This window comes from Conger conger, chromosome 6, assembly GCF_963514075.1.
Source record: "Conger conger chromosome 6, fConCon1.1, whole genome shotgun sequence".
NCBI classification, from domain to species: domain Eukaryota; kingdom Metazoa; phylum Chordata; class Actinopteri; order Anguilliformes; family Congridae; genus Conger; species Conger conger.
This window is the reverse complement of record NC_083765.1, coordinates 857,695-882,724: the sequence shown is the minus strand read 5'-3', so window position 1 is coordinate 882,724 and position 25,030 is coordinate 857,695. Positions and strand designations below refer to the sequence as shown.

At 42.6% G+C, this 25,030-nt stretch overlaps 2 protein-coding genes across 2 annotated transcripts in view; one reads left to right on the top strand and one right to left on the bottom strand.

The window, feature by feature from the left end:
- LOC133131644 (uncharacterized) overlaps nucleotides 1-25,030 on the bottom strand; it is a 139,387-nt gene that overhangs the window by 106,919 nt on the left and 7,438 nt on the right. The window lies entirely within an intron of this gene.
- Nucleotides 15,649-21,704, top strand: LOC133130021 (uncharacterized). Its single transcript, XM_061244229.1, has 2 exons — nucleotides 15,649-20,448; nucleotides 20,664-21,704. The coding sequence occupies exon 1, from the start codon at nucleotides 15,782-15,784 to the stop codon at nucleotides 20,441-20,443; it is 4,662 nt and encodes a 1,553-aa protein (XP_061100213.1). The 5' UTR covers nucleotides 15,649-15,781; the 3' UTR covers nucleotides 20,444-20,448; nucleotides 20,664-21,704.

Sequence of the window (25,030 nt, the reverse complement as noted above, 5' to 3'; positions counted from 1 at the left end):
TGAGGAAATATTTAATATTTGATAAAGTTGACCTTTGAATCCTGCTGTGTTCACTCCCTGCACTGCTCATGATTATAGTGTAATTAGGCACTCACTCATACAAATTAAGCAGTGTTTTCCTTTGAACACAATTATGTGGAGCATTAAGCAATCCTGCAAAAAGTACATGGAAATCTGAACACTTTCAGCCAGAAACACTCCTGGGGTAAAGATAAACGGATGGAAAGATTTCAGAATTTTCAAAGTGGTGTCAGTTTTCTCAGAGAAACATGTGTTTGTGGTAAAGAACATGAGTAGGTCAATCTTTAGCAAAGTCATTAATATACAGATCAGAACAGATGCATCAAGACCCCCAGGTTGCCTCAGGGCATGGGTTTATACCGGCGGAGGGACCGAGCTGGATCAGTCAGGGGCAGAATCCCCAGGAAGAGGGGGCAAAGCACTGGAGTTTGATCATGTCATTACAATGTTGAGGTGTGCATGTTTAGAGGTGTGAGTCTAATATGGAGAAGCCCCAAGGTGCTCTGCTAGGGAAGTGTGTCCACGCACGTGGGGAAAGGCAATGCACAGGAACAGGCAGACGTCTCCGTCTGCTCAGCTTTAAGGTCCTGATCCACCCTTCCCACACACCTTTACCTTTTGGACTAACTGAAGAGGCTTTTGTGTAAAAACCGAGCGTGCGTCTGAATCCGGGACATGAAAAGTGTAATCATGCCATAAGACAGGCTGATTATATAATCGCATGAATAAGTAGGTGTGAAAGTAAAAATGTTTCTAAAAAAGTGCTCGGTGAGTATATAGCGTTTTTATCCAAAGCAGAGATGCCTTGCATTCACCCATTCACACCCATCCATCCATCATCTTAACGAACTTATCCTGATCAGGGTCGCAGGGGGGCTGGAGCCTATCCCAGCTTACATTGGGTGAAAGGCAGGAATACACCCTCGACACTCACACACTCATACCTACGGGCAATTTAGACTCTTCAATCAGCCTAACCTGCATGTCTTTGGACTGTGGGAGGAAACCGGAGTACCCGGAGGAAACCCACAGAAACACGGGGAGAACATGCAAACTCCACACAGAGAGGCCCCGGCCGACAGGGATTCGAACCCAGGACCTCCTTGCTGTGAGGCGGCAGTGCTACCCACTGCACCATCTGTGCCACCACCCATTCACACGCCAATGCCAATAGGTTGCCATGTAAGGCACCAACCAGCTTGTCGGGCGAAATTGGGGGTTAGCTGTCAGGTGAAATTGGGGGTTAGCTGTCTTTCTCAGGGACACAACCAGGGTAACCTGCAACCCCGCAACTGCCAGACAGCTTACCTCCTGAGCCAATATCGTCCAGACATGTTTATTATGAAACATGACAGTTTTTATATAGCAGCTATTTAAGTGATGTAATCTTTTCTACTGATCAGCGATGAAAAGGACTTCTAGTTCCTGGGATCCTGGATCTGGGCCCATAATGCCATTGTGTTGCGCCACACCTGTTCATGGGAACACAGCAAGGTGAGCCCAAGGCACATTTACAGTCGTCTCGCATTTGCAAACTGGCACCAGAATGAGCCCAGAGGCTTCTGGCATGAGGATCTGTGCACAGATGAGCTTTAAGTGGATAATCTTGGATGACACAGGTGCCATTATGTCTGGCGTAATGCAAATTATGAAACAACACGCATTATGTTTTTTTTTTACACATTAATTTCTACATTTGGTGTAATAAATATAATATGTAAACACAGACAGAATATATTTTTTAAGCATTACATGTTCCATAGCATAACAAGACACATGATTTAAAAAAGAAAAGAAAAGTAATTGTCCATTGCAATGGACAGGAGGTCTGAAGAGATGTAACACAGGAAAACAATGTGTATGTATTAACCCTAACCCCTAACCCTAACCCTTCACAGCCAGGATTGAGATATTCGTTGATTGTAGAATTTTAGATGTTAGAGAGATAGAAATCAACATGCACATGTATACCAAATATACATATTATCTATTAATTTTTACCATCCAATCCAGTGTGAATAAAAATAATCAAAATTATTAACTGACATATAAATGGATAGGCCAGTCAGACCGATTTTCTCAAGCATTCAGACCTGACATCCATTGCAATGCACATGAAAGAAAATAAATAAAGAGTTGACTTTTTATTAATTCTTTAGTTTGTGTCTGATTTCTACATGGGGATGGAGTTGGAATCTGGAAAAGTATCTTCTGTACAGTGGGTGCAACCAGGTGTGTCTCAGAGAGTAGGCGTGTCCTGTGGAAGGGTGTCACCTGTTTCAGGAAATAAATGCTGTGTGTTCCTCTCCAAGTGACAGAAAGGACTGGGCTGCACTCTCCTTTCCTGTAAGTACACTTTTAATCTTCATATGCTGATAGCACTGTGTGTAAAGTGTGCAGGCCACACTCATTAGTGATGAAATCTGCATTTGGCTTTTCAAGGGTCATTCACTGGCAACAACACAATGATCTTAAAATCATTTTGGAGCTTGTGAAAAAGATTGGAGCTGTGATCTACTGTAAGTTTGAAACAGATGGTGATGTAGTCACTTAGTGTTTCATCGGAATCTTGCACCTGAGAAAAGCCGAAGTCAACTAGCTAAATATGAACTTTAAAATGAAAGAGATGGTGAGGTACATTGATGTAATTCTGCCCATGATTCTCAAAAGATCAGATTAACTTTTGTTTCTATTGCGATGATTAACCTTGCAAAAGATTGTCCTACAAAAGCATATGCAAATGAAGTTCTTTTGAGGTGAACCTTTCATTTCATTTGGAAAAATGGGATGAATAACAGGACTCAAATAGCTTCATGCCTTTTGGAGAACGATGATGAAGACAGACAATTCATCGGGTCTCGACAGTGAAGACTCTGATGAAGAGTGATGCCATTTCGAACAGCAAATTGATCCCGCTGAGGATCAACTTCACGAGTAAGTAAAAGAGTTTCTTAAATTCATATTGGTAAATATGCGTGCTGTAATAATAAAATAATAGCCTACCATTCTGTGTTTGTATTACAGTAGGTAACTGCTTTCTACATATTGTATATATGTCACATTTCATAACAATTTTGGTTTTATTTTATTTACAGAGATGAAGATGCTGAACAGGAAATAGATTGTCCAGCAGCTGAGGGTCACCAGTAAGCAAAGGCTAACTGTATTTTTGACCATGATATTGGTAAATATTTGTGATGTGTGGTGGCATAGCCGTGATTCTAAAAGCAAGTGTAAAATCGATATTAGCATCAAGTAGTTGTTGGGATTTGGTTTAGCTAATGTGGTTTCAGTGTCATTGATAACTTCAATCAACTGTACATTGCTCTGGATAAGAGCATCAGTCAAATGCCATTAATATAATGTCATTCAGAACACAGGAACCAGTAGCAAACACCGTCTAATCCAGCAACCAGAGATCAGGGTACACGAAGCAGAACACAGGAAAAGTAGACAGGATAAACGCTGGAGAATGGCACATTACAATCTGGCAAAGAACAGACCAAATGGGCAGACTTAAATACACAGACGATGAGGCGAAATGATTAACAGGTGTGCAAACAGGGAACAAAGTGTGCAAACAGGGAACAAAGTGAACCAAATGACTGAAAAACAGAACAGCAGAAAGCAACAGGGGACAGAAAATGCGAAACGCTAAGGAAACAGACAAAAACTGAAATAGAAAAACACAGATCAGAAGGTACCATCTAAATGCTCCAATTATGATCATGTGCCTGCAGCCACCCAGTGTCTGGATGTCAGAAAGGCTTTGTATGGTCCCAAACCCAGAGGTCTGTGTGTGAATGGCATCTGTACAATATGTATATATATATATATATATATATATACACATGTTCATACTGTAGTTAGTGTGATGTTTTCAATAAAAATATTCCAAAATCCAACAATGTCTTTGTTTCCGTCTTCCTCATGGCTCAATGAGAACTGTTTTGTGAAGAGCCTTTGTTTTCAAGGTGGGCAGGGGTGAGTAGCCAAATGCATGTTTTTACAACATTGCTGTATTTGTTCAAAACTACTGTTTACAATTCGTTCGTTTCAATTTACATATGTGACCCAGCATGAGTTTCAGATACATGCATGGCACTCGCCCATTTGACAGGGGAGACACGTTACAGAATCTTTAGCTAATTCTTTCTTTGTCGCGCAGTGTAGCTAATTCACATTTTGCCTTTTGTCTTTTGCTCTAACACAATATTTATATATATACAGTGGTGTGAAAAAGTGTTTGCCCCCTTCCTGATTACTTATTTTTTTGCATGTTTGTCACATTTAAATGTTTCAGATCATCAAACAAATTTAAATATTAGTCAAAGACAACACAAGTAAACACAAAATGCAGTTTTTAAATGAAGGTTTTTATTATTAAGGGAGAAAAAAAATCCAAACCTACATGGCCCTGTGTGAAAAAGTGATTGCCCCCCCTGTTAAACCATAACTCAACTGTGGTTTATCAAACCTGAGTTCAATTTCTCTAGCCACACCCAGGCCTGATTACTGCCACACCTGTTCTCAATCAAGAAATCACTTAAATAGGACCTGCCTGACAAAGTGAAGTAGACCAAATGATCCTCAAAAGCTAGACATCATGCCGAGATCTAAAGAAATTCAGGAACAAATGAGAAAGAAAGTAATTGAGATCTATCAGTCTGGAAAAGGTTATAAAGCCATTTCTAAAGCTTTGGGACTCCAGCCAACCACAGTGAGAGCCATTATCCACAAATGGCGAAAACATGAAACAGTGGTGAACCTTCCCAGGAGTGGCCGGCCGACCAAAATTACCCCAAGAGCGCAGTGACCAAGAGGTCACAAAAGACCCCACAACAACATCCAAAGAACTGGACGCCTCACTTGCCTCAGTTAAGGTCAGTGTTCATGACTCCACCATAAGAAAGAGACTGGGCAAAAATGGGCTGCATGGCAGAGTTCCAAGACGAAAACCGCTGCTGAGCAAAAAGAACATTAAGGCTCGTCTCAATTTTGCCAGAAAACATCTTGATGATCCCCAATACTTTTGGGAAAATACTCTGTGGTCTGACGAGACAAAAGGTGAACTTCTTGGAAGGTGTGTGTCCCATTACATCTGGCGTAAAAGTAACACCGCATTTCAGAAAAAGAACATCATACCAACAGTAAAATATGGTGGTGGTAGTGTGATGGTCTGGGGCTGTTTTGCTGCTTCAGGACCTGGAAGACTTGCTGTGATAAATGGAACCATGAATTCTGCTGTCTACCAAAAAATCCTGAAGGAGAATGTCCGGCCATCTGTTTGTGACCTCAAGCTGAAACGAACTTGGGTTCTACAGCAGGACAATGATCCAAAACACACCAGCAAGTCCACCTCTGAATGGCTGAAGAAAAACAAAATGAAGACTTTCGAGTGGCCTAGTCAAAGTCCTGACCTGAATCCTATTGAGATGCTGTGGCATGACCTTAAAAAGGCGGTTCATGCTCAAAAACCCTCCAATGTGGCTGAATTACAACAATTCTGCAAAGATGAGTGGGCCAAAATTCCTCCACAGCGCTGTAAGAGACTTATTGCAAGTTATCGCAAACGCTTGATTGCAGTTGTTGCTGCTAAGGGTGGCCCAACCAGTTATTAGGTTTAGGGGGCAATCACTTTTTCACACAGGGCCATGTAGGTTTGGATTTTTTTTCTCCCTTAATAATAAAAACCTTTATTTAAAAACTGCATTTTGTGTTTACTTGTGCTGTCTTTGACTAATATTTAAATTTGTTTGATCTGAAACATTTAAGTGTGACAAACATGCAAAAAAATAAGAAATCAGGAAGGGGGCAAACACTTTTTCACACCACTGTATATATGTATATATATATATATATATATATATATATATATATATATATATATATATATATATATATATATATATATATATATATGTATATGTGTGTGTGTGTGTCCTGGCTCCTGGAGCTTGTGCATAACTATTGTGCAATATTATCGAGAAAACAAGGTATTCCGTTTGCCATCAGTTGGCAGAAATAGGAAATTATGTTGTCTTCTAAACCAGATAACAACTCGTAACCTTCGGGATTTAAATTTTTTATTTTTATTATAATTTCAATAAGAGGACGGTAATATTCTCAGGGGTGCTTCCATTACCGTCCACTTCATATTTAAACAGATTTTTAAAAACAAATTCTCGTTTTTAAAAACCTAAAACAAGCTTGTGGCTTCCAGGAAGTGTGCGTCCTAAACAAATCCTGTGTGTAATGCATTACCGCCACCTAGCTGTGACGACAGGGACTGCAATTAACAGGATGGGGGCGCGCAGTTTTCACAAAATAAAGCTCTAAATCAGTTGAATCTAACAACACGAAACCGCTGATGTTATATTCTGTAGTGAAAATTAAATGCAAGGTGTTGCTAAATATAGGCTACTAGTTGTTAATATAATGCAATGCGCAAAGCAAAATGCACAAAAGTCTGATAAAGTCTCATAACAAAGAAAAACAGCACAGCAGCTCACCAATTAATGTCCTAAACATTTCTTTAAACAAAAATGTTTTGTCACAGAAATGCATTGCTATTGTTATTCGATTCGCGTGCGAAGTAACCCTTTACTTTACAAAATAGCCCTGGAATTTGAAATAATGAATTAAATCTTGATACCGAAAAATAAGAGAATCTGCATATGGAGTAGTGTGCAAAAATGTGGGCACCCCTGATCAAAAAGCCTTTTACTATTCAAAGATAACTTTTTATTTCAAAAAATAAAAAAAGGAAAAGGCCCTTTGCAGAAGTTTGGGAGCCTGTCAGACAGAACTTTATAACTCTTCCTTGGGCAACTATAACAGCCTGTGAATGCTCCCTGTAGCCAGCTAAGAGTCTTTCAATCCCCACTTTTGGAATTTTCCCCCATTCTTCTTGGCAGAACACCTCTAGCTCAGAAATATTCTTCAGCCTCCTTGCATGTACAGCATATTTGTGATCTCTCAACAGATTTTCAATAATATTCAAGTCTGGGGACTGTGGTGACCATTCCAAAACCTTAATCCATCTTTCCTGGAGGTAGTTCATGGTTGATTTCAATGCATGCTTTGGATCATTGTTTTGCTGGAATAACCTCTCTTCAACTTCAATGTCTGGACTGACCTTTGAACATTAGCCTCTAGAATTTCTTGACATTTGGTGGAATTAATTCTTCCTTCCACTTGCACAGTATTTCCTGTGCCCCCAGCTGCCACACAACCCCAACGCATAATAGGCAGCCTGTAGCGTAGTGGTTAAGGTAAACGATTGGGACACACAAGGTTTGTGGTTCTAATCCCGGTGTAGCCACGATAAGATCCACACAGCCGTTGGGCCCTTGAGCAAGGCCCTTAACCCTGCATTGCTCCAGGGGAGGATTGTCTCCTGCTCAGTCTGTACGTCGCTCAGGATAAGAGCGTCTGCCAAAATGCCAATACTATTATGGATGGTAATACAAACCAGGGAGTCAGGCTATTAATGACATTCTTGTTGAAATTTAGTCTGTATTATTCACATATTGCTGTCGCTTTTAAAGAAACAAACTGAAAGATGTATACTGCCCAGTTTGTATGCTACACGTTTATTCTCTTCAGTTATCACGGCTGTTGACAGATGGAGAATGTCATGAGATAATATCTCACGCCTGCGACACAGCTGCACAGGAACAGGTTGCATGGAAGGTCTGGAGCAGGTGTAAAGCTACAAACATTTTCATAATAATTTCAAGGTTTAGAATCTCAATGTCATGTTGTCATGGATTTCGCGTCGGCACAAATGACAGTCAAATGTGGTCATACGACCTGTTTAATGCACGAGGCCCCTGGGTTTGGGAAACGTGGACGGTATGTGGACGGTGGAGAGTCTGGTGGCCTGGCCAGTTTTTCATGTTTGAATGTTCTCCTCCCCAAGAGTATTTTGGATGGAGGCCTTTATCCAGCAACATGCAATAAAGTGCGAATCATAACCAGGGACAAGTGCGCTGAAAGCCCTAGAGGGAATTCTAGTTAGATGCTTTTATCCAAAGCGACTTACAGTTGATTAGACTAAGCAGGAGACAATCCTCCCCTGGAGCAATGCAGGGTTAAGGGCCTTGCTCAACCCCCAACTGATCACATAGATAAGGCCAACTGATCACATAGATAAAAATTTGGCAGGGGTGGGGAGAGGAGCAGCCTGAAAAGGTGAATCTTCAGTCTGTGCTTGAAGGTGGTCAGGGTCTCTGCCGCTCTGACCTCCACAGGGAGGTCGTTGCTGTAGAGAAAAGGTGGATGCCAGATTATTGGTCACCGCCCTTGCTTTTGAATGCAAGGCAGGCAAACAAGCTTTCAGAACTAGAATTGCAGATTTAAATTAGCAAACAACAATTGTCAAACTTTTATGGAACATGGCAGTATCAACAGCATGTTGTTTTTCATACATGTATTGCATTTAACAGATATTGACGACAACAGTAGTTTTGGCGAACGTTCATTCAACAATTGTATTTATGACCTGGATCGGGTAGATTAGCATGCATCCTGTCATTATCTGTAGCAAACATGGCACTATTCCCAGAGAGGAAACTTTCTAATCTCTTAACTTCTTATGAGCAAATTACACAACCCCATTCTCCAAACAATGTGTATTAATATTGTAAAACCTATATTAATAGATTATTTGTTATTTTAAAGTTTGTATTGGTAGGCCTACATTGCGTTGTTTAAGCTAGCGAGGTTACCATAGCAGCAGAGGGAGCGGTACTCACCACTGAATTGTAAAATAAAAACATTTGCATCCGTATTTCTGTGAATATGAACCATAATTCTAAACATGCTCGCTCACGTACAGTTCATATTTTAAGGTTTACCAAATGCAAAGATCAGCGTTGAACCTTGATATGACGATTAAAAAAAGAGAAAGAAATAATGAATTTAGACTCAGTTTTGCTGTAGTTGTACTTTATTAAAGTATTTTCATTCTTGGAACCTTATACTTTAACTCAGCTACATTTCAAAGTAAAATATCTTATTTTTCACTCCACTGCTTTCTGCAGCATGTGTCATTAATCATTACCCCTAAGTGTGGAAGAAATGTGTTGCCTAAAATATCTCAAAGAAATCCAAAAGATGAAAAATGAAAGTGACTCACTGCTTCAGCCTTCTGGGCTCCGGCCCAAAGCAACAGACAGTGAGCCTCGGCGGAACAGAACATCTTTTTTATCAGTGGAGCTGTGGAGTAGAATCTTGCCTGTGATAGGCCGAAATTCAATGCAGAATCCTGCACGTATTCTTTCCCCACTGGTGAAACTCTACTCTGCTATATGCCAATAAAAACTTATTATGCCAAAATAAAAACTTGAGTGCAGAATTTGACACTGTTTCATATGTAAAAATGTGCAGTTCTGTTTTGTTAATGGAATTTGTGTGAATATTTATATATATATATATATCCATCCATCCATCCATCCAGCATCACCCGCTTATCTGGAGTCGGGTTGCGGTGGCAGTAGGCAAAGCCGGGTATTCCAGGCTTCCCTCTGCCCAGCAACGCATTCTAGCTCCTCCTTGGGGATCCCGAGGCGTTCCCTGGCCAGGAGAGATATATAATCTCTCCAGCGGGCTCTGGGTCTCCCTCGGGGTCTCCGCCCAGTTGGACGAGCCCGGAAAACCTCCAAAGGGAGGCGCTCGGGAGGCATCCTGATCAGATGCCCGACCACCTCAATTGGCTCCTTTCGACGCGAAGGAGCAGCGGCTCTACTCCGAGCTCCCTCCGGATGTCCGAGCTCCTCATCTCTAAGGCTGAGCCCGGCCACCCTACGGAGGAAGCTCATTTCGGCCGCTTGTATACGCGATCTCGTTCTTTCGGTCACTACCCAAAGCTTGTGACCATAGGTGAGGGTTGGGATGTAGATCGACCAGTAAATCGAGAGCTTTGCCTTCTGGCTCAGCTCCCTCTTCACCATGATGGTCTGGCGCATTACTGCTGACACTGCACCGATCCGCCTGTCGATCTCACGCTCCCTTCTACCCTCACTCGTGAACAAGACCCCAAAATACATGAACTCCTTCACTTGGGGCAAAGACTCGTTCCCAACCCGGAGGGAGTAATCCACCATTTTCCGGCAGAGAACCATGGCCTCGGACTTGGAGGTGCTGACTCTCATCCCGGCCGCTTCACACTCGGCGGCAAACCGCTCCAGTGCATGCTGAAGGTCACGGTCCGATGAAGCCAGCAGAACCACATCATCCGCAAAAAGCAGAGATGCGATTCTGAGGTCACCAAACCGGACACTCTCCTCACCTTGGCTGCGCCTTGAGATCCTGCCCATGAATACCACAAATAGGACCGGTGACAAGGGGCGACCTTGGCGGAGTCCAACACCCACAGGAAACGTGCTTGACTTTGTGCCGAGGATGCGGACACAGCTCTCACTTTGGTTGTACAGGGACCGGATGGCTCGTAACAACGGCCCCAGTACCCCATACTCCCGCAGTACACCCCACAGGGTTCCCCGGGGGACATAGCCGAAAGCCTTCTCCAAATCCACAAAGCACATGTGGACTGGATGAGCAAACTCCCATGACCCCGCCAGCAACCCTGCCAAGGTAAAGAGCTGGTCCACTGTTCCACGACCAGGACGGTGCCACATTGCTCCTCCTGAATCCGAGGTTCGACCGTCGGTCGGAGCCTCCTTTCCAGCACCCTCGAGTAAGCTTTCCCAGGGAGGCTGAGGAGTGTGATACCCCGATAATTGGAGCACACCCTCTGGTCCCCCTTCTTCAGCTTGACGACCTCCCTCACCGCTGGTGTCCACCAGCGGGTTCTTGGGTAGCCGCCCCGACAGGCACCGATGACCTTCTGGCCACAGCTCCTGCTTGCCACCTCTGCAATGGAGGCTTTGAACATGACCCACTCGGACTCCATGTCCCTAGCTTCCCCCGGGATGCATGAGAAGTTCCTCCGGAGGTGGGAGTTGAACGAACAGGGGCCTCCGCTAGACGTTCCCAGTTCATCCTCACTACACGTTTGGGTTTACCGGGTCTGTCCGGCAGCCTCCCCGGCCACTTGATCCAACTCACCACCAGGTGGTGATCAGTTGACAGCTCTGCTCCTCTCTTCACCCGAGTGTCCAAGACATACGGCCGCAGGTCTGATGATACGACCACAAAGTTGATCATCGATCTTTGGCCTAATGTGCTCTGGTACCAAGTACACTTATGAGCTACCCTGTGCTCGAAATGGTGTTTGTTATCGACAATCCATGACCAGCACAGAAGTTTAAATAACAAAACACCGCTTGGGTTCAGATCAGGCAGGCCATTCCTCCCAATCACCCACTTCGAGGTTTCTGTGTCGTTGCCCACATGAGCGTTGAAGTCGCCCAGCAGAACTATGGAGTCTCCGGGTGGCACCCTTTCCAGGATGCCGCCCAGTGACTCCAAGAAGGCCGGATACTCTGAACTGCCGTTTGGTGCATAAGCACAAATGACAGTCAGAGCGTTCCCCCCAGCAACACGTAGTCGCAGAGAGGCGACCCTCTCGTTCCCTGGGTGGAACTCCAACACAGTGGCACTCAGCCGGTGGCTTGTGAGTATCCCCACACCTGCCCGGCGCCTCTCACCTTGAGCAACTCCAGAAAAGAACAGAGTCCAGCCCCTCTCCAGGAGTTTGGTTCCGGAACCAGTACTGTGCGTGGAGGTGAGCCAAACTATATCTAGTTGGTACCGCTCCGCCTCCCGCACTAGCTCCGGTTCCTTCCCCACCAGAGAGGTGACGTTCCACGTCCCCAGAACCAGTCTGCAACGCCGAGGATCAGCATGCCCGGATCCCCGCCCTTGCCCACTGCCCGTTGGGCAAAGCACCCGACTCCAATGCCGACCCCTGCAGGTGGTGAGCCCACAGGGCGGCGACCCCACGTTACCAGTTCGGGCTGTGCCCGGCCGGGCCCCATGGGATAAGGCCCGGCCACCAGACGCTCGCCGACGAGCTCCCCTCCCGGGTCTGGCTCCAGCAGGGGGCCCCGGTTTCCCTTTTCCGGGCGAGGTAACTGGGTCATTGTGTGGCCATATCATGGAGTCTTTGAATATTTATATATATATTTATATATGTGTATATATATGTATATGTATATACTTATATATATGTATATATATGTATATATATATGTATAGATGTATATATGTATATATATGTGTATATGTATGTATATATGTATATATATGTATGTGTATATATATATGTATACAAATAAAAGTTGACTATTCTCAATGAAGGAGAAAAGTAAGAATACTTCAACTAATTACAATAAGAAAAGAGAAACAATAGAGCCCAAAACTGGTGTTTCGAGTTTTATTTGGAAGCATGTTTGCAGTTTCTTGGTAGTGTCCATGCATTTTGAGCATTAAGCTGTTGTGCCTAGCTGTGTAGTAGCGAGGAGAGTTGTACGAAACTTTTGTGAAAAATATTTGCTGGAATAATCATGCAGAAAGAGTAAATCCCAAATATCCTAAATAAGTAAGTAAAATAGGTACATTAATAGGTAATTAATATAAATAATTGGATTTTTGTTATGAATACATAACACTGACAATATTTCGTATCTTTCAGAAGAAATACTGAGCAAAAGGAAACCACAGCTTAGCTGCTGAAGAATAAAAAATGGGGAACAAACTACCAACAGAAGCTAACATGGGCAACAGGCTGAGGTGTGCCAGGTGTGACTCAGTACTGCCTCCATGCAGATCATTTGATGATTTATCAAAGAGGAAAATTGATGGCAGAAATCAATACGTGTTCAATCGTGGTGAATACTACAGGGAGTTTAATCATTCCCAATACTTCTGCAGCGACTGCTTTTATAGCCGAATCAGAGATAGAGAGAAAAAGGAGAGAGAGCAGGAACAGAGGCAAAGAAGAGAAAAACTGAGCCAAAAACTGCAACGATCACAACAGCGTGCTGACCAGCAACAGCAACAGCAACAACTGAGCAGGAAGTCAGTGGAATTTGAGCGAAAGCAATCTGTACTGAAACAGCAGCTGGATGAGTTTTCGCCTGATGAACCAGACGAATTCAGCGATGACCTCCTAGAAGTCCTCTCATCCCAATGTGACGTCCCAATAACAAGCCTCAGTCTCAACCAGCTGCCTGATGATCAGATGGCCCAGATTATTTCAGCCCTGGACGGCCTTCTGTTTGAGAAATGGAGAGATGGCCGTCCCCCTCTCAGAACGTTACAGCATGCACAGGTTCTTCTCACACAGCTGTGTGTCCTGTCTCTGGAGACATCTGAGGGACCTTCCATGCAAAGTGTCTCTAATCAGGTGCAGTCCCTGGTGCAAACCATCAGCAAAACAGCGGATAATGTTTTTGAGAATTTCTTGCTCACTCAAGCGGTCTATTTGACCGTTGTGCACTTTTTCACTGAGGATGATGACTCTGGTGCAGTGCACATCGCCAAACAATGGGCTGAGGGAGACCTTTCTGCTGAGACCCTCTTTGTTCTAAACTTCCTCTGCACTCTCACTGAGTCCCTAGATAATGTAGTCGGAATGGCCTCAGTTTTCGTTTTAAAGATGGAAATCCAGTGCTTGAGGCTGCTGTTTTCAACACTCACACATCTCAATGGCAAAGAAGCCCACAAAGAAGTTGCAGAAATGCACATCAGACTTGCACAAACAAATCGATGGAAAACTACAGAGGTATTGACTCTCCTCAAAGGGTTTTCAAAGAAAGCCGCAGAGGATGCTTCAATAGCTAAAATACTTACTTTAATACAAGTGTATGATGTATCTCCAGCATGGACTGATGACTCTGAACGATCTCTCATTGAGGCTATTGACTTCTCTGGCCCTGAGGATTTCTACACAACTTTCCTACAGGCCCTCAAAAGCCAAAGTCCTGATCTTCCTGGAGGTGTAGCAGAATTTATGATGCACTGGAATTTGGATGAACCTGTGTTAAAGAGGGTACTGAACATCACAAACATCACTTCTACCAGTCTGCACCATTCACAAAATGACCCAGGAGATGCACATGTTTTAAAACGTGACTATAAAATTGAGAACATGCAAGATGATGATTTCCAAGAAATACTGACTCAGCTCTGCAAAGCAGTTTTCCACACAAAAGGCTGGTGGCCATCCCGGAATCAGATGATGCACTGGAGTGCAGCAGTGCTGGCTGAGAAAAGCCAACCAGTAAAGCTGGTTGGGTTTGAAGAGGACCCATGTATCACAGCCATGATAGCAGCTGTGCAAATCTGCACGGGAAACAAACTAGATATTGTGCTGAGCTCTGGTGCTCTTTCAGAGCAGGAAACCAAGGAGTGGTCTGATTTCTACAAGGTTCTTGGAATTTCACTCAACACAAACAGGAGAAATACTAATGAGTCATATAGTGAGCTTTATGAAGCAGACATTGTGTATGGTGGCATTGAGGACTTTGTCACTGATTACTTTCAGTATGGCTTTGAGGTAATGGAAGCAAGACGCACTCAGTTAGTTCGTGGGTTCATCATTGAGAAAGGATGCCTGACTGCTGGCCATAATCTGAACTTTTCAAGACTCAAGGACAATGAAGCCCTGGGGTTTGTAGCAGAGGAGCTGCAAAGCCTCATGGGTAAATGTTCCAGTGAGGAAATGGAAGTGAGGCACAGTTTCCTGGGGGCAGTCTTCCAGGTGCTCCATGCTGACCTGAAAGACCATGTAGAGATGAGGGTCATGCCCCTCTCACAAACTCTGACTGGGAATAAATTACCTTCTCCAGATGTGTTTGTTCTCACCTTTCTTGAGACCCTCTTGAAAGCCATTGCCGATGAAGTGGAAACAATGAAAAAGAGCAATTCTCCCATAGTGAAATGGTGCTTTGAGAGTTTACTTGACTGTGCAATCCAATTCCAAGCCTCACAAACTGGTAAAAAACTTCTGCAGATGGTGTTAAATCTTGTGGCCCAGAGCCTTTGGTCACCCAAAGAGACCTTAGAACTCCTTGGAACATTAACTGCTCACCATCAGGATGAAAGATTTATTTCCATCATGAAGATTTTACATTTGATGACAACATATCAAATATCTTCAGAGTGGAAAGATGAGAACAACCAATCTCTCCTTCAGCTCACAGATTCATCCACAACCCAGGATCTGATTCTGAAATTAAAAAATAACTGCGAAGCAGAGAAAGAAAAAAATCTTGATACTCTCTTTGATGAAATCAGGGCCATGAAAGACCTTGATGAAGAAACACTGGAGAAATCGTACACTATAGTAAAGCATGTACAAGACCTGATTAAAACTGGTGAAATTAAGAACCACACAGATGTACAGCGAGCTCGGAGTCTGAGCCACAGCATGAAAACAGAAGACCAGCAGGAGGTCCTGGCTGTCTTGTGCAATGCTGTAAACAATACAATAGCTGGGGGCAGGTGGTATCCTAGAGATACTCAAATGACAAGCTGGTGCTTCTTAGCCTTGGCTGACAATGGAAAGCTCTTGCAGATGGGCACTGGAGAAGGGAAGTCTGTTGTGGTAGCTATGTTTGCAACACTGCGTGCTCTCAGGGGTGAAAAAGTAGATGTGATCTCCAGCTCTCCTGTGTTATGTCAAAGGGATGCAGAGGAATGTGCTGATTTTTTCAGCTATTTTGGCCTCACGGTGGACACAAACACCAATAAAATCAAAGATACAGATCGAAAGAAATGCTATGAGAAGGATATAATCTATGGAACTGTTGAGACCTACGCTGCAGACCATCTTCGCCAGACATTTGAGATGAAGGACGTGAGACCTGATCGCAGGTATGAGTGCATCATAATCGATGAAGTGGACTTGCTGCTTCTGGACCAGGGGATACAGGTGACCTACCTGTCCAGTCCCATGGTCTCCATGCAGCACCTGAACATTATTCTGACCATGATCTGGGGACACATATGCCAGTATGGTCTGGTGAATACAGGATATGAAACATTTGTATGTGGTCCCCCTGTTTCATTCTACAAGGCTATATTTGACTCAATGAACACCGAGGGAACTGAAATCGATGACCCAATGGACATTTTGCAGATTGCGGAAGAGTGCAACATTGTTCAGAAAGGATTTACAGAGGAGATCTACAAAAGTGATACAGATGCCATTCTTGCAAAACTGAAAACTGTGAGTCAGGATGTTCAAATAAATTTCTTCCATGAAATCGAGGACTATGTCCCCTATGGATTTACAGTGTACAGTTTAGATGACAGTGGATCTCTTAAACTTAAAAAGCAAAGCCTGAACAAACAGATCATTCAAAACCTTAAGTTTCTTGTGTTAGATGATGGCTTGTGTTGTCCTCTCTATGATTCAGAAGAAATTCTCATTGACCCTATTGCAGAATTAATATCTGATCAGTTGCATTACACTCCAAGTGAAAACATTACAAAGAAAATCAACATCCCTGGATTCCTTAAAGGTCTGGTTCAGCACAAATTGGCAACATGGGTTCAGAATGCCTTTCTGGCCATGAGACTGAAGAAAGGTCAGGAATATGTTGTGGAAGATGACCATATCTATCCTGTGGATTTCAGATCAACTGGTATTGTTGAAATGAATAAGAAATGGGGTGACGGTCTGCAACAATTTGTGGAGATCAAACACCAAATCAAAATAAGCACAATGTCAGCAGTGACAAATTACCTGTCCAATCTCTCCTTTTTTGGGAAGTACAATGGGAAAATATATGGACTGACCGGGACCCTAGGGAGCGCCTCAGACATGATGTTTCTGAATGACCAATATCCAAGTGTCTCTGCCTGTGAAATTCCAACATTCAACAGGAGAAAGTTATTTGAGGATAAAGGTATTCTCAAGGGCTCTACGAAGGAATGGAAATCAGAAATAAAACGTGTTCTTTTGGATCAAATTTCCGCAAATTCCTTCAGAAATGGCAGAGCAGCCCTGGTGATCTGTGAAACTATCAACAAAGTCAATGATCTGCATGAAGAGCTAAAAGACAGCATCCCAGGTGAAGTCCTGGTCTATGCACGCAGTGACACAAACAGCTTGAGTGTGATAGGTAAAAAGCTGAATCCTGGTGATGTCATTCTTGCCACAAACCTTGCGGGACGTGGGACAAATATTAAAGTCACAGACGAGGTGAATGAAAATGGAGGATTATTTGTGATCCTCTCCTTTCTTCCTGATAATGAAAGAGTTGAACTCCAGGCCTTTGGTCGAACTGCACGCAAAGGTAACCCAGGATCTGCTCAGCTAATTATATCCACTCAACATCTTCAGGACTGTTATAGCACAGTGTCTTTGCTGGGGGAAGCTAAGAACATGAGGGATAGTCTGGCTGTAGAAAAGATTCAGGACATGCAGAATGACATTGATGAGATGGAATTGCGAGAGGACCTGTTTTCTGAGTATTGCAAAACCCTTCAAGAGATTTACAAGAGCACAGATGAAGATGAACAGAAGGCGATTGTTGCCATCATGAATGAGTTCTGGGGGATTTGGCTGCAAGAAAAATCAGAAGAAATTGATAATTTGAAGAGAAGTAAACTGCAGAACAGCTTGAGAGCTGATTTGGCATCTGCAAAAGAGTTAACTCAAAGTCAGAATTCCCCCTCTGCTAGTATTTATCACTACGTCAAGTTTGGGAATGTTGCACTAAAGGACAAAAACTGGAAAGTCAGTGCCAGGCTCTTTGAAAAAGCCACAAAAGAAGATGCAAGTTGGGCAGCCATAGCATTCTACAACCGTTCATACTGCATTATAAAGATGCAATCAGGAGATTATCTCACTCAAGCCATCGGTGATCTGAAGAAGGCCCAGGATTCCCTGAAGTACTTCAGTGAGGAATGCCTGGCTGGCCTGAGCTTTGTAAAAATGTCTTCTCCCAAATCTGATGATGACAAGACAAGTAGCCTTGACAACCAGTTTTCCACCAAGTGCAACCTGCTCAGTTTTCTTGATAAAAATATAAATGATGCCATCAAGAAACTGGAAGAGATTAAAGGAAAGAAGAGGGAAGCTCTTGCGAAAAAAGCTCCGGTCTTCACCCTGGTGTCAGAAGCTGAAGAAGAGCTCCAAATGGAAACATTCAATCTCTACGATCGGGGTCTGAAATATATCTTTTCTGTGGAAGAGGAGCCTCGTTTCCCATGGGAAGCACTGGTGGTGTTCCTTCTCGGAGTTGCACAGATTGTCGGAGGGGCATTGCTCACTGCATTTACATTTGGTACACTAGCCAATGTTGGTATGGGACTCATCACTGAAGGAATCTCAGACTGCATCACTGGCATAGAGTCAATGATAACTGGTGAATTCAGCTGGAAATCATGGGCAATAGATAAAGCCATTTCCATTGGCGTCTCTCTCATTGGGTTTGGAATTGGAAAGCTGGTTGCAAAGGGCTTCAAAGCTGCTAAGATGGCAGTTAAGGGATTTGGCAAACAGTTGAAGGCAATGCCAAAGTTATTTGCAAGCCAGGCCAAAGAGGGCTTCAGTGCTACTATGAAGACCAATATGAAGAATGTAGTAAAATATACTGCTAAAAGAATAGTAGAGGACACTGCTATGTATGGGATTGGGAAGGCAGAGGATGAAATAATCAAACAAATACTAGAGCAAATAAAAAAAGATGTGAAAAAGGGAATCCTTGAAGAAGTGAAATCCAATATGGGAAAAGAGCCCCTGCGTTCATTAACTGATTCAATCATACTCTCCCAGATCGAGAGTAAACAGGGATTTAATGAGCTCATGCAAGATGACATAATGAAGAAGAGATTATTGGCCATTTTCACACAGCTAAGCACAACTGCATTAGAGCCCTACTCCACAGACCTGAGCTGGCAGAACAAGCTAAACTCATCCATTGTCAAAGTGATGGATGCTTTAAAGAAAGATGCTGGAGATAAAATGAAAGCCATTCTGACTACTATCCATGTGGCCCATATGGGAGTACTGGCAGCAGATGCTGTCGCTTCAGTGGTCACCCTCGCAGATAAATATTTCACAGGTCTGGGTAAAGGGCTGCAAGGGTTTCTAAGTAAAATGACTAGAAAAGTGAACACAGGTGACCTATCAGATTCAGACAAGAAGGCTCTGAATGACTTCAGACAGCGTATAATCGACAGCGTCAGCACTTTACTGGCAAAAACTTTAGTGGATGTGTTTCACCAGAAGTTCTCCAGCCATCTTGTTAATAAAATTAAAGGTGAAATAAATGGCGTCATTAGAAACCAGGTAAAGTCAGGCTTAAAGATTAAGAGAACAGAGGATAAGCTCCCAGGGCAGGCCGGTGCACATGCTTCAACCAAGCCAGGAGGTAAGGCAGGTGGTTCCAGGTCCAGTCAGCAGTCAAAGTCACATGCTGTAAAGGTCAAGAATTCAGAAAATACTGGGAGCGAGGTCGATATCAGAGTCCTGTCAGAAGTCACTGGCACTAAAGTTGTGATCTTAACAGCAGGTAAAGATGGAAAGCTTGCCAAGATGCAGGAGATCAACCCAAAAACTAAGGATGCCAGTCAAACCGTGACACTGGTCTACAGGCCGAAGAGTGACCAACACCCAGATGGACATTACGATGTGCTCATCAATAACAAGACAGTGAGTGTAGAGAAAGGTGACCTTTATCTCGCTGTGGCCCGCGGCATGAAACCAGACTCCAGTGATGATGACATTACTTCTGCAGCAACTGACCTGCGGACTAAGGAGGCTGAGGCCCTTGAGAAAAACCCAAGCCTCTGGGAGCCATTTCTCCTGCGTGATGAATGGATTAAAGAACTGATAACAACTTCCTCGTTCAGAGCAGAAGGAGCTGCAGAATCACAGGATTCAGTAAAACAAAACAAAAAACATTTTCAGAACATTATGAAGGAGGAAAGTGAGAAAGTGAAAGAACAATCTAATGCAAATGACAAAGATGGAACTCCAAACATCAGCAATGGACGTAAGCAGCCTTCAAAGAAGAGTATATTGATAGCTGGACACTTTAACAAAGACAGCAAATTAAGTAAATTGATGTTTGAAGTTGCCACAGATTCATCTGATCATGCAAAATGTCAGCTTCCAGTTGTTTATGCGCCACATGAGCGACATCATAAGTTCCCAACTGCAGAATCTCCAGAGTTCAAGAAGTTATTGTCTCAAACCATCAGCAAGGATGACGTTGAGGTGACCTTCAAACTGACAATCCTTGGTGCAATGCCAACATTTATGCTGGAAAGAAAACGTTTTCTGAATGAAGACATGAGTCTGACCAGATTGGACTCTTTTGAACACAATTTTCCAAAGTACACAAAAAAAATGGTAAACACGTGGTTCAAACTCCTGGAAGGCAAAACGGATCTCATGACACCAGACACTAAGCAAACACTTGAAGACTGGATATCTAGTAAAGGATACCTTGATCCAAATGATCCTGCCAGGAAGCAAATCATCACTCACTTATAAAAAAGGTAATATCACATCTAAATCTCACGGTAATTTTTTTTTGGATAAAAAGCTATATTTTTACTAAGAGTTTCATCACAAAATTACGTAAATGATAAGCTGTACGATCCTCAACGGACCACATTTTGAGATGAGACATGCATTTCTTCATGTGTGCTTCATGTGGGCCATTGAATCGTTTTATATGTGGCACATGTTCTCCTCTTGTGTTTATCTACAGCAGCTGTAGCCACTCATGAGCAGGGGACTGGCCAGAGCATGTTAAAGGGGACTGCCAGAGGATGTTAAAGGCCAGATAAACTGCAGATGAGTGGCTCTACAGGAAGATGTTCCCCCTCCCTTCCCTCCTTTTGTTGACCCGCCTTCATCTGACCAGCTGCGATATGTAATGTTTCAAAATGGCAACTATACAGCTGGGGGCTCTTGTTTATATATATGATCAACTGTGTCTGTGATTAGGATTTAATAACCTCTGATTTAACAACCAAATTTTAGTTCCCTCAAGAGTCTCACAAAAGATGGTTGAATGAAGGGGTTAGGGGTTAGGGGTTAGGGTTAGGGTTAGGGTTATGTGTAATACCAGAGAGCTCATGAAATGTTCTGATTTATCAGACCCATCCATTTCCTGCTGAAGCAAATGCTAGCTAGCCCTTTGTCCAATCAGAAACAAGAACGACTAAAACTGCCCTGCCCGCAGAACAGCTTTCATCCATGCAGCTCCGCCCCCAAGCTGCCCCTGACTCCACCCCCATGTGTGAGCTGTCAATCTGGCAGAGTCTGCCCACTTCTGAATTTATATGATCTACATATATTCATAACATGTCTATATATTTGGGTGCATTGTGAGCACTGTTTGCGACATCCACTTTAATTAGTATACATGGTGTTTTTACCAGCATGTCGGACTCCTGCAACACTGCAGTACACAAAATTGGCTTTCAAATAATGATGGATCACGGGGAAAAAAAGGAGTGCACAGTTTGAAAAGCTTTTTCTATACTGTCCTCCTTTATTAAAAAATAATGAATTAATTATAGAATACACTTTCTTTTTCTTATTCTGATACATTTACATTGGGGATGCTTTTATTTCTGGGTGAATTAAATGTGCATGTTTCATAATGTAGTAACATCTGTTTGATGTAGTTGCTTGTAACTTGCAAGATGGCCTCTCCCAGAGATGAATCATATAAACGCAGGCATAGAATCTTACTGTAGAATCACAAGGGATGTGGGATGTGGGATGTGGGATGTGGGAAAAGTGATGTATTGCTCCTTCATTGAATACCTGATTTCATTTCCATATTAAACTTCATTTAAAGATCTCTTGTTTTGTTTGTCAGTTCATTTGAATTTAATGTATTTGTACAGTGCTTTCTCAGAGACATTATCATAAGGACACTTTCCAGTAGGAATACAATTCAGCAATTGGACAAAAAACCAGGCCTTGAAGAGAGTGAGAATTCAAGGAAATCAGCATTTTCTGAGAAAACCCCTCAACACACAACAGATAATCCTTTATACAAATCCTCAACACACACCACAGAGCTATGACAGTTAAATTGACCACACACAATCGACAAATAGATTTATTTGATACTGTCACATACAAGGGACCCTCGTTTCCCCAAACACACACTTTAGAAACAATTATTTTCTTTAAAGACACACTTGCGCTTTTGTGCAAAAACAGCCTACCCTACACACTTAATCAAGGGCCTGTTCAATCACAATTGCTCAGTTTCAACAGGATTTGCACACAGAGCACAGATTTTGAAGAGGCTATTTAAACCCGAGGGGGTATTGCAGAACTTTCCTTAGACAGGTCCGGACAACCTTTACCACAAGACAACAAGACACACGGAAAATCTTTCCGCTGAGCACCATCTACTCAGAAATGTAAAAAACGCATACGTACACTCACCGAGCACTTTATTAGGAACATTTTTACTTTATTACACATACTTAGTCATGCGATGACCTAATCAGCCAACTGTGTGTGGCAGCAGTGCAATGCATACAATCATGTAGATATGGATCAGGATGAATCAATAAAAACACAGGCGTGTTGCATTTGAATTATTTTTCTTTAGTTACATTTCTGCAAAATACAGACAGACATAGTACACGTTACTTTCTGTGCAATCTTTCAGCCTTAACTGTGGTACAATGTGTTTCCAGTTTACAGAGTTTTACAACTCACAACATAACAAAAATGCATTCACAAAATATTACTTAAAATATTTCAGTACTACTGTATACACAGCCGGGCGATTAGTGATTTCAGCGCACACTTAAAATGTCCACAGTTCCCACGCAATGTCCATACGAGTCCCAGTAATTGTTACCACATCACAAACTCGTTATCAAAATGAGGAATTGTAGGAATTGTAGGAGCCATTTCAAAGTGGGTTTGAAATTGGCTATGGGAAAGGACACAAAGAGTAGTAGTAGGAAGGGCCTTATCCGAGCAGGGTATTGTGGGAAGTGGAGTTAATTAATAATAGACAAAATCTAACCAAACACAATTTAATAACCCAATGGCCATTAAATTAAGAATTAATGCTATAGCACCACCAACTGGCCAATCAGGAAACTTTAATTATAGAATGTAGCAGCCACCATTCTTAATTACAAATTGTCAAGTGCTTTCACCTGTCCAAACAGAAGTTAAAGACCAGAAGTGGATAAAAATAATAATAATAAAAATCTGAACAAAAACAATAGGGTTCCAGCTGCTTCATAGCTCAGACCCCTAATGATGATAATAATAATAATAATAATAATAATAATAATAATAATAATAATAATAAATAGCACTTTACAATGAGAGAGGGGAACAATGTGCAGCACCTACCTGGGTGATGTGACCACAGCTATAGAAACCTAGATGTCACTCAAAGTATCAAGGCACAGAAATTGGTACCAGTATGAATTGTTTAACAATACCTAGCCCTACTACCCCCAACCTAGCCCCAATACCCCCCAACAGGCTCTACATCCCAACAGAAGCTTTCCAGCCAGCCATGGCTCATTGGAATGAGCCTGTGGCATCCCGGTTATGGATAGCGTCCTGTAACAGTTCTGTATGAATGACAGACACTTTGGATGGTAAATGGCTGGCATTTATAGCACCTTTATCCAAAGCGCTGTACAATTGATGCTTCTCATTCACCCACTCACCCACTCACCCACCAACTGCGATTGGCTGCCATGCAAGGCACCGACCAGCTCATCAGGAGCATTCAGGGGTTAGGTGTCTTGCTCAGGGACACTTCGACACAGCCCGGGCGGGGGATCGAACCGGCAACCCTCCGACTGCCAGGGCAATAATGGGCCATCAGATAGAGCAGCTCTTCAGAGAGGCCTTCAGTGGCAAATATGCTCATGGGAGTGCCTCCTACGCGGACCTGGCAGTTGGACCCATTGAGGTGCAAAACGAGCTTCTTGAAATCTGCCATCAAAACCACCTACAGAATAAGCAAGCTGGTTAATTTTCCAGACTTTGGCCTCAATCAGCAAACTCCACAGGACATAATTCTTGAGGGTGTTGCGCCCATGGAAATTAAGGGTGCGTTCGTGGTTCGGAAATACAGAGCACTGAGAGCACACTGGGACTGAAAAGACGGTTTATCCGAGCGTCTGAACATTCCAATCTAAAAATGGTCGTGGAAAGTGCGATGGTTGCGGCTTGATTGGTACTCTAGCCAGTGTTATTCAACACACATATAAGAGTAGCAAAATGGGTAATAATCATGTTTATACATTATGTGAATTAACCTTAATTTGAACGCATTTTAAAGGATTAAAATGGTAACGTCAGTTAACGAGTATCTACTGTCAACATCACTAACGTTAGCTAACGTAAATGTTAATGTTAACACGATTAACTGACCTTTCGAAAATTAACTGATTTCAGAAAGCTCTATGACGTTGAAATCAGAGCAGATTTTTTTGACTGAATTTACGAACGCAGCCCAAGTGTATGTTAAAATACATCAACATTTTAGCCATTTAGCAGACGCTTTTAAGCCAATTTACAAGTGCATAAATTCCACAATAAGTGAAAAGCATAAAATCCATAAATAGCAAAACACGCATGTAGAGCAAAATGCCTTATTCTCTCAGGCAGATGGAGCTGTTCCAATTTTCTTCATTGTCAATACCTTGGCTTCCAATGATAAAAAATTAAAAAAAACTCATATAATGTTGTGGTGTCTATTATCGTCGAAAAACGATCCATAAATATAGTGATACCTCGAGAAAACGAGGTATTCCGTTTGCCATCAGTTGGCAGAAATAGAAAATTATGTTGTCTTCTAAACCAGATAACAACTCGTAACCTTCGGAATTTTAATTTTTATTATAATTTCAATAAGAGGACGGTAATATTCTCAGGGGTGCTTCCATTACCGTCCACTTCATATTTAAACAGATTTTTAAAAACAAATTCTCGTTTTTAAAAATCTAAAACAAGCTTGTGGCTTCCAGGAAGTGTGCGTCCTAAACAAATCCTGTGTGTAATGCATTACCGCCACCTAGCTGTGACGACAGGGACTGCAATTAACAGGATGGGGGCGCGCAGTTT

Bases quoted from the DNA above. Each gene is read 5' to 3' on its own strand.
- LOC133130021 (XM_061244229.1), top strand. From the start codon at position 15,782: ATGAAGGACGTGAGACCTGATCGCAGGTATGAGTGCATCATAATCGAT.